The following is a 14,297-nucleotide window of genomic DNA, read 5'->3' as shown; positions in this document are numbered from 1 at the left end:
ACCACTAGTTTGGTCTAATGGTAAAGGGGTATGACATCTAACCAAAAGATTGTGGATTCTAGTCTTATTTGAAACAATTTTAAGCTTATTTTTATACAAGAGTTTTTTACACAACTTAAATCATAATCAAATAAGCTCATTTATAATTAAATTGTTTAAACCTAACAAAATGTTTCTTTTACTTAAGGCCCAAAAAAAAGTTCGTCTTTGGCCTAAAAATTTTTTCGACTTTTCGGAGTCGGCCCTGCAAGTTGGACATGAAGCATCAAATAAAGTTGGACATGAAGCTTCAAATAACTAGGAATGGTTGAAATCTTATCACAAACACTAATAGGAAAAAAGTGTATAGGTGATGTGGTTGTAGTAAGTAGTCAAGCGTTTGATGTGTACATTTAACTTTTGACTGTACTAGTATTTATTGACGTCTTGAATTAACACTGTTATTTTCAAAGATTGATATACGTAATTTGTTTTCTTTTGTTAATCTGACAATATACAATAAGTGGCAGGTAAGCGAGCAACAAGCTACGCCGCAATCCTCTTTTGAATAACAAAGCCGATCCTATTAAAAGCAAAGCTTTGGGTCTTAGAAGCCGAAATTTACTATTCATGGCGTTGGTCAAAAAAGCCAGAACTCCAATAATTTTCTTTTGAGAAGAGGGTTATATTTGACATTCCTACACTCCGGTCACTTTCTACTTATGCTAAACAATTAATCTTGGACTATGCATGTTTTTTTTTTTCATTTTGAAGAGTAGAGTTCATATTTTTTTACAAAAATAACTCTAGCTGTCTATTCTAGTGAGAAAAATGGTTTCGTTTAACAATGAAAGCATGACAACACATAATAGAGGGTGGCTGTAAGCTTTGCTTAAAAATCAGAAAACGAAACAAAAAAAGATACATAGTAAGTTAAGGGCTAATAGAGTGAAGACAAAACGATGCGTACAATTTAGACAAAACATCAATTTAAAGATGCTCATCAACGTATGTCAATCCAACATCTATCTTTTACTTGTCTACACTTAAGTTCCTGTTATATCATCGTCCTCTTGTCCTAGTATGGAGTCTATTCAAAGTCAAAAGATAACCACCTTTCAACTTGAAGCTTACAAATCACTGAATCAGTCACCTTCACCTATCATACACAATTACACGCTCTTTGCCTCCTTAAATGAAATAGTGCCACGTGTTGTGCAACATTATACGTTTACGCACTCTTTTTTATATATTCTTTATTAATCTCATTAAATTATTATTTAAAAAAAAAATACTATAACAATATACTTATATCTTGGTGTTGTGGAAAAAGAGGAATGCATTAGTTCATTCCGGAACTCTGATTTCAAACTTGGTGAAGGAGATAGAGATGTTAGGGCTTTCTTTGGATCAAGAATAGGGGGAATACGTGTGGGCTTTTGTGGAAGGAGTGGTGTCGTTTTTGCTTAAAAGGGTGTAGTTGGGTGGGGATCGGGTGCATTTTTATGTGTTTTTACTTCCTTTTTTTTATGTGATGCATTTGTGCTTTGATAATTGTATTGGTGTTTATCGACTTACTAGCTTTCTAATTGAAGAGTTTTGTTGATTGTTTAAAAGAAAAGCAATATACTGTTATGTAATTGCAAGTGTTTATTACTAATACTTTTAATAAGATTTTTCAAAAATATTATTTATTACTTGATATTAATACTACTTTTAAGAAAAATATTATCTAAACGGTGTACTTCAGTCTATGAAAAGCGCGCATGTGGAATTTTTAATGTACATAGTAAAAGCGCTCATGTGGATTTTTATTTAAAAACGCTCCACCCACAACGGTGTGGGTGTCTTTGATTCAAAAAATCGTTGGGCGACGCCTATTAAGGACGCCCTAATATGGTTTGGGATGGAAGGGATGGAATTGCACAATATTGAAAATCAGGCCCAATAAAACGATAGGTCCATAACTATCTATTTATACTAAAATTCTAACTTAGAGAACAAGTAAACATATTCTAAGAGACTAAATAACCCATAATGTTCTTATTGGCACTAAATAAACGTACTAAAAGCATACTAATCTAGTTTCACTTCTTCAATTTTCTTGATAACTCGTTTCATGATTAACTTTTAACATGATACTTGGGATGAAAAGTATGGACTCCCAACGCTTTCGAAGCTTCATCAAAGAAAACTTACATATGCATATCCAGAATTTACCATAGAACCCTTGGAGAACCATATACACAAAGATTTGTAGAGAATTTATTGGGAGAGGATTTAAATATGGTTACACCCTCCAACTCGCTAACTCAACACCATTACCAAACTTGATAGTTGCGTGTAAAAGTTCCGAGTTCAAAATGAAAATGAAAATGAAAAGAATTTGATGTCGAAATTCTTTTACTAAAACTTATTTCATGAATCGAAAGAGAATCAAAGAAGGAATTTGATCATATATGGGTCATTACCCTCATTTCCTCTCATTCATCACGTATGCGTCACATCAATTTTGTTTCCATCATTCAACCTTACTATTCAACCAGGGTTATAGGTCATTCTTCATCATTCCATTATTTAATATTATAAATAATTGAAAAAAAAAACATTTATTGGCTCTTTCTCCGGTACCTGCGTAACCATGGTTGATGGCATCAGTGATCTCATTTGAATGAGGGGGCTGCCACATCAAAGTGGTGGGGGATGCACCGATTCATACCCTTTAGCCTTAGGTGTAAACACTTATTAATGCCAACTTAAAGAGGTGTCACAATAATTCTGGCTATTACAAAATTAGTCCTTAACTATTACAGTTACTACATTTTCGCCCCTACACTCAATATAAATGTAACAATATTTTTCTAATATTAGTAGTAAGTAGTTTATTTACCATGAATTGTGAACCAAAAGCCCAAAACTGAGTTAATCAAGCCGACCCCCACCCCCTTGTGGTAGTGGCGGACTCAGGAATTATTTTCTTAAGGGGGGCGACATCGGGACTTAACACTAATTTTAATGGGGTGATCGGGATTTTTATATACAAATAACACTATAAGGTGGGCGACCGCCCCCTAGTTTCATAATAGGTCCGCCTCTACCTTGTGTTGTGGTGATAGAGATGTTGGTGTTATCCAATAAAGACTGGTAACAAGTCTCACAAAAGATAAAATGCGGAGAATTAAAAAATTAGTTGTTTCAAGGAAAATAAAAATAATCAAGCTAAACCATTTCTATAATCTCAAATCAAACTTTTCGATTTGGCATTAAGCAAAAGCTAACCCAAACCGAAATGCACGCTCTAAAGTTTTAGATCCATCATTTATTACAATAGAGTTTGTGTTTAAGGCAAACTACATTAAAAATGCATTCAACTATAGATGTTCTTCCGGTTATATTTTCAAGTTTTGGGTTTCTCGGGTCATGTTCCTAAGGTTTGAGAAATCTAATTCTAGCACTGAAACCCGATCCTAATCTCTCCCGTTTGGGTTATTCGGATTCGGGTTTTAACGGGTTGGGTTAATCGGGTATGTATTTGGCCTAGGAAACTAAATAAATTAAATGATAAATTTAAAGCAAAATTGTCTCCACCTATCGTAAATAAGCAATTAAAAAATATAAAAATATAATTCAAACACTTAATCTTTAAACTAGTGAAATTAAATAGTCCAATGATAATAAAAATCCAAATTAAAGAAAAATTATCATCGGACATTGAACACACTTACAGTGAAAGTGATTTGCAATTAGCAAAATTAATAAGCAAAATCCAAATTCAAGAAACCCTGGTGAACTGACTGAATGATCAAATAAATAGCCATATTAGAATACTTTTGACTCTGAAAAATTGATGGAATTAAGAAGATAGTGGAATAGTAATTGATAGGGTTAACTAGATTTGAGCATATGATACTTAAAATCGACTATCGAGCATTATTTTTTTTTTGTAAGACAGACTATCGAGCATCTAATACTATTAATTTGGGCATACTGGGTTAAACCTGTTTTTCGGGTTTACCCGAAACCCCTAAAAAAGTAATCAGTACTTGACTCGAAATAGTACATGTCGGCTTCGGTTTCATGAGTACCAATACTTTCAAGTTCGAGTTAACACTATCTCAGGTCAGATTTTGGGTTGCGATTAAAACTGGCATGCCATGATTTGGTCAACATGATATGAAACACCACCGAACGTGATTTCTTGCAAACAAATTTGGTCCTATCATTTAGTTCATTGTACATCTATAGTTGGTGTCATTTTTCAATATTATTAAATGTACATTAATAAATGCTCTTTGATAATGACATACTATGCGTCCCTCTATTCCCACAACATATATAATTGCAAGTTGAATTCTTGAACATGACATTTATTACTTTTCTACATTTATACAACCACTTTTATCATCTTTTTGCCAAATATAACGTGAATCACGATACACTTAATAAACCGTACGACACTTTAACTTTATATACGTTAAATCATCATGACAAGAAGTTTGGTTTCAAACCCGGATCAAATAAAATGAACACTCTATACTAATGTCAGCGGCACAACAAGTAGACACCCGCTCTACCTAGAGAGCTAATAGCCCGTGAAACAAGGCCCCTCCATGGGCCCATTGTGATTAAGGCGAGAGAAACACCGTCCCTCTCTCTTTTCTTGTGTACGTCCCCATGCCACCAACCTTCGGTCAGGTCGGGTATAGAAATAATAAAGATTAGTGTCCCATTCATAGATTATGTGAACTTTGTTTGCCAAACACTATTCAGAAAGTGATGAACCCTGTGCCCCCCACATTTTGGAATATTATTAACATGTTTCTCATTATCATATTGATAATGGTTATATGATCTATAGGCCTACCCCACCTTCTATGGTCCTCCCAAATCCCACTATAACCTTTCAAAATAGGTAAATTGGGTGGGTTGGATAGCGGGTTAAAACATATAACCTTATCGGTACTAACTCGAGTTTTTGTGCCTAAAACGACTAAATACAGTCAAGCATGTTAAAAAGTCGACGAGGGTATCATGTCAATCAAAACCGTCTAACGACTTAACCTGTTTCTATACGTTCTGACTCGACCCATTATTATACGTTAACCAAGTTGACCAACCCTTGCATAAGTCATAACATGTATAAAGTCAAACAATGTTTCCACCACTTGGATACGCAATTATGCATCATATTAACCTAAAAGGGTTACTGAGTTTGAATACCCCAAAACATAGAAATGACAATAACAACACAAACTGTTATAATAAATGGAGTTTTTAATTTTAACAAGGTACACACAAGATAGACATCCAAACAAAATGAACCCTAATGTTAAAATTTTCTATTCACAGGCTAATTTGGTGTCAAAGCTGCTTAAACAGATCGCAAACGCTTGAAACGCAGATAATGGGTACCGATAATCCATAGTAAACATATCTTTCCCGACTTTCCCGAACTGCAGTATCACTTTATCATGGTCCGGTGGCGGCGGTTGTGGTGGCTGGGATGTTCCCACCGCAGGCTGGGCGGCGATCAACTGAAAGTTCTTAACTGAAGCAATTGTTACCCGTCCTCTGAAGTTCAAACACCAACATTGCAGCTGTTCGTGCCACCTAGGTGACTTGTTTTTCAACACCAAGGGCAGTTTGGACTTTTCACTATCAGGGACGTCGGCAGACGTGGCGGCTCCCATGATTTCAGAAAACCTCGAGCTGCTGAACTCGGTTGACCGGTCAAGGGACTTTGAGAATGACATGCTGCGGAAAGAGTCTTCTAGTGAGCGGGGCGGGAGGAGTTGGTCTGGCTGACCTGGCACGGTGCCACCAGGCTCAAGGGAGGAGGCGGGAATTGTGTGCATGACACAGTGCATCCTACGTGGGCCCCGTGTGCCGAGAACGTTAAGCTCGTAGGTGATGTGGGCAATGTCGTAGCTGCCACTTGGCACTTTTGGAGAGACCTTTTTGGAATAGAATCTTTTTGATCTTCCAGGTGGCGGCGGGATATTGGCCCCCGAATGTGGAGGCTGTGTGTCATATATTATGAACTTAGTTCCAAGAAAATTAGACCTGTAAAAAAGAACACACGAAAGATCAATAAAAATTGAATCTTTATTTGCTTCTAGAGGTGAAAAATTCCACCCGTTTACTTACGAATGGGTTGATATTGGCAGCTAAATGGATCATGTTTGTGTGTTGGCGGGTCGAACCTGACACGAACCCGAAAATCATGTATGCGCATGAACTGAAGACGACACGCATATTCACGGGTTGACACAGACACGACCATTTATTCCGAAAAGAAAAAAGAACTATTTAACTTTCTTGCATATTAATACTCCAAAGTTCTAAATTATACATTGTTTTTACTTTTTAGGCAATTATGTTTAAACTATGCCAATTTGTTTTTTAAATTCTAACTTTTGGCATAAAAACTGTGCCGGTAGTTTAAAGTTATTATACAAAGCACATTTAAAAAAACAAATGGTTAAACAGATCAATCCACGAACCCATCGGGTTGACACGACACGAACACAGTCTTGAACTAAAACCCGTTTAGATTAAACCCAAACCCATGAATTTCGTGTTTTAATGTCACAAAAGGCTGAAATAAAAAATAAGCAACAAAAGATTTTGTTTAGTGCATAAAGGTACACAATCTCCTGAATCAATTAATTTGAATATTTAGGCCATTAATGTAATGGAATTATTTTTTAATCCTACTTGGCGCATTAGTTATTAGGTTTTAGTAACAATATGCCTCTAAGACTAAAGTCAACAACTAACTTCTTTTAAATAAACCTAAACTAAATAATAAATCATAATCATCAACCACTTAAAGGTGGCTTTGAAGTCATCAACCCCCTAAAGGTGGTTAGGTTTAAACTTTAAAATACAAATAATCATTCATTAATCTTTTAAAATCAGTTTTTAACCACCATCTCTATCCTAAACATTTCACTTAATTATTTATATTTGAAAAATTATAACATACGAACAAGAATTTCAAAATTAATATACCTGAGCTTCCCGATGTACGTGTTGCTTGATCTAGAAATGTTTTCAGAATCCATGGAGATTACATATTCAGTGCAAGTGGTTCTTCGTGTTCTCTTTGCAGACAGCAAAAACTTCCCATTTTCAACTAGCAAAGCAGCTGCAAAACATATTAAATTTTTTTATAATATGATCGATAATTTAGCACATCAAGTTTATCTTCAACTATTTTTTAAAAAAATCTGACTATTGAAAAACATAATCACACGCATATGTCACAAATTACCTGGACTAAGACACAGAAACAGATGATATGTCAAGTTTGATTTATCCCTCTTTATGAAACATTGAATAGTAACATCACGTGGCCCCGGCTGAAAAAAGAATAACACTATAAAGATCAGTAATCATAGTACAATTCCATGCATATTGCGATGTTAAACGATTCATGTGTCAATTTTGTCCCGTTTACTTATGAATATGTTGATTGGGGTTATGTTTGCCCTTTTAACAGGTCAAACACATAAAATAGAACAGAACAAAACGTAACCCGAATAGAAAGAGGTCGCACCAGTCAAAAGTCGCTTTAATGTGTATACATTGTTATGCATAAAGCTCCTAAATCATTTTATATGAAAGATCATACAGTTACTGAAAAATATGAACTTTTCATTCATATTTTACATAACAAATAATTATAAACTTTTTTTAAACTTTTTAGACAAAAAGGTTTTGTTAACCCAATCGGGCCTATTTTGACCCTTTATCCAACCCATCTGTAAGCCCATTTTGGCACTTCAAGAAAAAGGCCATACTGGTTAAAACTTAAAACTGCCTAAGGTATGTACACTGTTATGCTTTATGCATAAAACCTCCTAACTCATTGTATTTAATAAAATCATATTAGTACTGAAGGACCACGAACTTTTTAATCATATTTAACACAACAATTATTTACAAACTTTATAATTTTGTATACAAAAAGGGTTTTGATCAACCGAACCTGGCCCATTTTAACCCATTTTGACACCTCAAGAAATAACAAAAAAACCTGCTTCAAAGAAACTGGGAAAGTAAGCTTCCCACAAGATTCTGGAGTTCCAACAATTTCCTTACACATACTTCTCCAAGACCTACAAACCGCAGCACACGCAACAACGTGTTTTCTTGCAGGCCACGTGCTTTCACTCTCTTCCAACCTCTTAATCACATCAAAAAGAAGCTCGGGTGGAAGATTAGCCCACCTACTGTTCTGGACAATAAGTGACGGATGAGTATCATGTAAATCATTGATTGAACCCTGTAATTTCCCTCTGCTATGAAGGCTCGATAGCCTCACGTCAAAACTTCGCCTCGATAAACTCCCGAACCCGTCTCGCACGTCACGGACTATGCTTCGAAATGACATTTTATTCACAAGAATTTCAGTGCCTGCAAAAACAATCAAAGAAAGTCTGTGTCAGATTGAACAAAGCGGTAAATCAGGAACACTTAGAAGTTGACTAAGCACATGAAAGCATTGTATATCTGCCTTTTAAGATTCAATCTAAATTTAGAATCTTGTAACAAACCAAACATGTCTCTTTAGTTTTTATAGAAAAAAAAAGGGGGGGGGGGGGGGGGGGGTGAAGGAAGTCAACTCTATTCTTTATCTGTCAAGTTTTTTGCTAAATGGGAATAAATAAATAGGAAAATCTAATATTATGAATAGGGTATATAACTTAAACTCATGTGTATGAACAGAAAAATTGAAAAAATATGAGCAAGAAACAAAATCTTCAATAATGTTTGTCCCACAAAAGTTTGACCATACAGAGTTTTTTGGGCAATGAAAAAGGTCAGAGACTTTCCTATCAGCAATCTATAAGAATCAATTCCTTTTCAACTATGATGTAATCACAGTTTTTTTGGGCAAAAAAACAAGCATCAATCATCTAATCAAGTGGGCAGGCTCTAAACATACACAGTATACACCTAACTAAGTAAATCTTTACCAGATTGATTCCTTGTGCTTCAAACTAATTATATATATCAAAGCATACAAATTGAATCAGAAAAATTGGGGAAAAGAAAACCAAGCTGTTAAAACACCAAACCCATGAATTAAAAGCCACAAACTTTGACTTTAAGCATCACTAACTCCATAAAGATACAAACGTTATTAAAACTTTAGGGTTTTTGTAACCAAATAGATCCAAACAAAAAAAAACCCTAATCCAAATTAGTGCACAGAAATCAGTGTAAACAATGCAAGATTAGAGATCTAGAAAGAAACCTTGAGAAATGAGGATCAGCAGATGAAGGTTTGATTGAGAACTTTGGTCGAACAGTTGGTAGGCATGATATGATGAAGATCAAAAGAGTAAAAAGGAAAGTTGGGTCAGACCCAGAAGAAGTAGAAGATATACATTTGATTTCTCTCTCTAAAACTAAAACTAAAACCCATACATTCTCTCTCTTTCTCTTTCTATTATCATTTGGACTCAAATAAATCTATACATTAAATCTAGCTCAACTAACCAGGAGAGCAAAAAAAAAAAAAAAAAAAAACATGAAAAAGTCTACCAATATTGTATTGTAGCATTATTATTATTTTAGTTTCAAATTTAATAATTGACGTGTGAGGAAGATGTGAATATGCATTTAATGACTTTTGATTAAAAGAATCAAACAATGATAGCATAAATGGTTGTCCTTTAATTATTTTCATCGTGTGTGATTGAGCCCGTCTGAATAGTCATTTTAGGTCATAACTTATCATACTGAAAACTAGTTGCGTGAGTTATAATCGGTTTAATTGAGCCCGTTTGAATAGTCTTTCTTCAAACCATTTGAATAGGCTACCTAGACAGATGGATGAATCGGATTTCAAAAATGTTATAATTTGGTTTTCGGTGGATGTTTGGATCAATTCAATTACCTTGAAAACAAAGTTCCGATCTTGGTTTGGTATTGCTAAGGATATAGATTGTTTGGTGAGTCTCGTTTAAGGTCGGTTGTAGGTACTGTTATTTGGGATTGGATGCGGGCAAGATTACCACAAACATCAATTGTGTTTGCACATGTTATTAGGCCAAGTAAACATAACTAATGTGAAATATAAATGGGTGTGGACAATGGCCCAAGATGGGATGTTTTTTGGTTGTCACAGTCCGGGGTATGTTGGATAGACTATTGGGTGACGACAACGAATGTCAATACGTTTTGAAAGAATCTCAACTTATACGACATTATCAAGAAGAAATGTTTATGTAAACACAATTCTATGCACCCCCTTTGTTTGGAGTTTCCCAAGACAACCCCCCCCCCCCCCCCCAATAGAAGTGATGTGCAAAAGAGATAGATCCTACCTTTTATCGATTACAATATGGAGTGCGTCGAAAGCAAGAAATAATAAAGACGTTCAATAACACAAGTATTGCCCATTTATAATACCAGTTTCTTTTAGTTTTCAATATACTTTCGCCGTTAACAAAAGTTAAAAAACCTTAATGTTTAAAATATCATGGAAATAAATGAGTATACATTTATTGGTTTTAGGTTGAAATTGATTTGGGTACATTAAATATAGAGGGGTGCAATAAATATCGAGTGGATTAGATATGGATTCAAACTGTAACATGGGATGTGTTTTTTTTATATGGAGATGAATGAACATGTTAAGTTTGATGAGGTACATACTTAACATTAGTTGTAACATTATGAAAATATCGGATCAAAAATGTTAAGTTTTCATAGTCAAGGGATCAAATCTGTCAAATTCCAAACTCCAAAGTTAAAAATGAAAAATCTGATTCTTTGGCTGATCGCGATACGCGACGGCCTTAGGGTCAAGGTCATCGCGTATCGCGATAACCTTTCTGACAAATTGTGACACGTGTGCCACGTGACAGCCGGTGGCACTATGTGTTGCCACGTTTCACCACGTGGCAGATTGATCGCCACGTGTCGCCACGCGGCACAACGCCAGCCACGTGTCGCCACGTGGCAGGTCTACGTGGTGACTCAGAGAGCCTACGTCACGATATGCAACGGGCTCAGCCAAAGGGCCATCGCGTATCGCAATGGGCCCCTGATTTGGCCTATAAATAGAGGCCATCAGCCTCTCATTCCCATCACACCAAAATCACAGCCATCTCTCTCTCTACAACACCTAACTCTCTCTCTAGAAATTTCCTCATAAAACGTGCCACACCGAACCTCGATTTCCATACCCATAACCTCGTAATTCGTGCCACATACCATTGACGTTCCAACAAAGAAAGTATTACCATTCGGACGTCTCAACTACCCGTCTCAAGAAGCGTTTCGAAGTAAGAAGGAGTATTGGTGTACCTCGTGTTGCGTACAAGAAAAGGTGTTGATTGAAAAGATAAGAAAAATGAAGCGGCAACGAAGTGCTGCTCAATTGTAGAGTTGATAAGCCAAGTAAAGGTAGGCGTAATGCCTGAATAAAATATTATAAAAGGCTTAAAACCCTGAGTCGATGTTATACTCGATACCTCGATAAAATAATAGAATATATAACAAAGAAAAGAAAGAAAGAAAGTAATATAAATATAAATGTTCATATATATATTATATGTGATTATATATATATATATATATATATATATATATATATATATAATTCTTTGTTATAAATATTATTTAAGTAATAATAACTATTCTTAAATAATAAAGAAAAGAAATATACGTTTTTTAAAGAAGAAGAAACGTAGGGTTTTAAAATAAGATTAACTATAAGTTAACTTATAAAAGAAAAATATTTTAAACTAAAGGTTTAAAAGAAAAAAAATACTTTTAACTAAAAGTTAAAGGTAAAGAATAAATAATCGATGTGACGATTATAAAGACTAAAGGTCTTAAGCCGGATTGTATATCCGACTAACAAAAGGTTATACTCGTACTATAGGTGCGAGATAGCAACGTGAAAGACCCTCGGGCGATGTTTGAATCCAATCCAAATCAAAAGGTGAATACGCCCCAAAATTTACAACTAGTTTTAAAATGAGTCAAACATGTTATGTGAAAAAGATTTACATGGGACTACGTGTCTCTAAAATATTTATAAACAAAAGTAAAAGCCTATCCCTCAGGATGTCGTGTACGTTTGTCTGGATCTTTACATATGTGGTATTACGCGGTATGCGCATCGCACCACACCTGGTCGTATTACGCTTTCCTACGGGGAGCAGGACCATGTGTATACGAACGGTACTTAACTAAGTTGAACGTTGCGGTGTTTGCTGACGTGAGGTCGAAGACTCACTCAAAAATAAACCGAATACAACTAGTTAGATAGCGGTAAGCGGGTATCGAACACAGGGAGTTTGTGGAATATGTATTACTAAGTAGCTTTATAATTGAACTATATTAAACTACGTGCAAAAGTAAATTCAAAGAGTTGGTTATTTGGTTTTGATTAACAAAAATAGTTAAAGCAATAAGCAAGTTTTAAACGATATAAGAAAGAATGCCCTCTCCCGATTTCAGGTATCCAATGTTGATAAAATTAACGTTTACTTGTGGGATGAACTACACAATATAGTTCGTGAAAATGCGTTTGGAAGTGATAAGAGAGGACTAAGTACTTGGATTACAAAAACACAAGGTTGTCACTCAAAAATCAGTTTAGTATTGTTAACCCTAATTCCCTTCTACTAATCTCGATTGCCTATGACACCAAGAACGGGTAGACAAGAACACGAATTTATACCACACTAACAATTACAAAACAAACACCCAATCACCATAGCACAATAATCATATGATCAAAATACTATCTCACCAATAACATAAACGATTAACAAATATCCAATTAGAAAACCTTACAATTCGGGAGAGAACATAAAGAGTACTAGCCACACATCGTTTGATTAATCATCACCTCAATTAAGATAATCGAACGAATCATAAACCCAAACAAATGATTATAATCACCAAAATCTTGTTCTTGCTCTCAAAAATTCGTCTCTAGCTTGTTTAGAATGAAGGATAGATGAAAAGACACCAAAAAACGGAATATAAACAAGTATTTTCGGTATTGACAGCTCCGCACCGTGGCCCACGGTTCACACCGTGGGCCATGGTGGCCTCCACGGTGGTCCAAGAACCCACGCTACGGTGTAAACTGTTGGTTTTTACCTGAGTTGACCGTGGGCCACGGTGGAACACTTGCTCAAGTTCTTGTTTTCTTCATATCTTTCTCGTTTCAACTCCGTTTTCTTCGTCGTTTTCACCCACGTTCTCGTAATTCCATCTTCTATCTTCTCCTACCTTCAAGTATACAAGTAAACGTAGTCATCTAATTCAACAAGATAAACCGATTAAACGCATGAACATTAACGGCCTTTAACCACTTAAGGGTTGTCCCATGGACCAACCGTCACATTCCCACACTTACCCGTTGCTTGCCCTCAAGCAACATCTCAACACAAAGTTTTTATTATTTTCAACTTGTAGCCACCAATCTTACCACAATTCCGGTTCGGTTAAGGTCCCAAGTCATACTCTATTCCTTTAGTTTTTATCGGTTGCACTAGTTCACTTGACGTTCCATTTAAACCGAAGATTTCTAACCAAACCTAACATGATTTCGATTTTACCTATACATAACACATTTACACAATAACCTTTTTATTGGTGATCATCCATACATTTCATATTTAATCAATTCTCCTCGCATACGCTTGTACAATCATCAAATCTCTACCTATGTAAATGCTTTTGACATGAATACAAATCAAGAGGTCTTAAAACGGGTTGTAATGGGGCCAAGTGTAAGGGTATGGAAGGTAATATTGAAAGTAGCTCAAGCGATCCGATCTGGCTTATTACAAACAAACTAAGTAAACAATGAAATAAACAACTATATACATCACTAACTTTTCTCTTTTTTTTTTCTCTCTCTTTTTTTCTTTTTTTTTCTCTTTTTTTTCAATTCTTTTTTTTTTCAATACATAGTACCTTGAACATTGAATCTTGAACACTATTTTTTTTCTCTTTTTCTCATTTTTTTTCATGAGGACAAGCATAAGTAACATAATGCTTAAAACTTCCTATTAATAAGTAGTAAAACAATTACAAATCAAAGAACCTATTAAGCCAGATCGTCTCGCAAAATAACACCGGGGTTGTTAAAATAAAAGAATAGGCCCAGTAAAATTTTCTAAATGAACCAACCCCCCGCCCCTCACATTAACCATCCTCATATGTATAATGTATGAGGCCCCAACCCCCCAAAACCCACACTCTCGCTCATCCAGACGAGGCTTAACCTAAGTGCCTCTATCACTTTTGCACTCATGCCACGCTAAGATCTCGAA

General features: G+C 35.4%; 1 protein-coding gene across 1 annotated transcript; it reads right to left on the bottom strand.

The window, feature by feature from the left end:
* Nucleotides 1–5,214: 5,214 nt before the first annotated feature.
* Nucleotides 5,215–9,486, bottom strand: LOC143636583 (tubby-like F-box protein 8). Its single transcript, XM_077104148.1, has 5 exons — nucleotides 9,245–9,486; nucleotides 8,021–8,400; nucleotides 7,256–7,343; nucleotides 6,994–7,129; nucleotides 5,215–6,042 (listed from the first exon to the last, which is right to left on the bottom strand). The coding sequence occupies exons 2-5, from the start codon at nucleotides 8,375–8,377 to the stop codon at nucleotides 5,319–5,321; spliced, it is 1,305 nt and encodes a 434-aa protein (XP_076960263.1). The 5' UTR covers nucleotides 8,378–8,400; nucleotides 9,245–9,486; the 3' UTR covers nucleotides 5,215–5,318.
* Between the last annotated feature and the right edge of the window lie 4,811 nt (nucleotides 9,487–14,297).

Source organism: Bidens hawaiensis, unplaced genomic scaffold, assembly GCF_021521415.1.
Source record: "Bidens hawaiensis isolate Kalapana, Puna unplaced genomic scaffold, B.hawaiensis_p1.1 tig00008011_1, whole genome shotgun sequence".
NCBI lineage: Eukaryota > Viridiplantae > Streptophyta > Magnoliopsida > Asterales > Asteraceae > Bidens > Bidens hawaiensis.
Note: the sequence above shows the minus strand (reverse complement) of the source record. Positions and strands in the feature narration are given on the sequence as shown.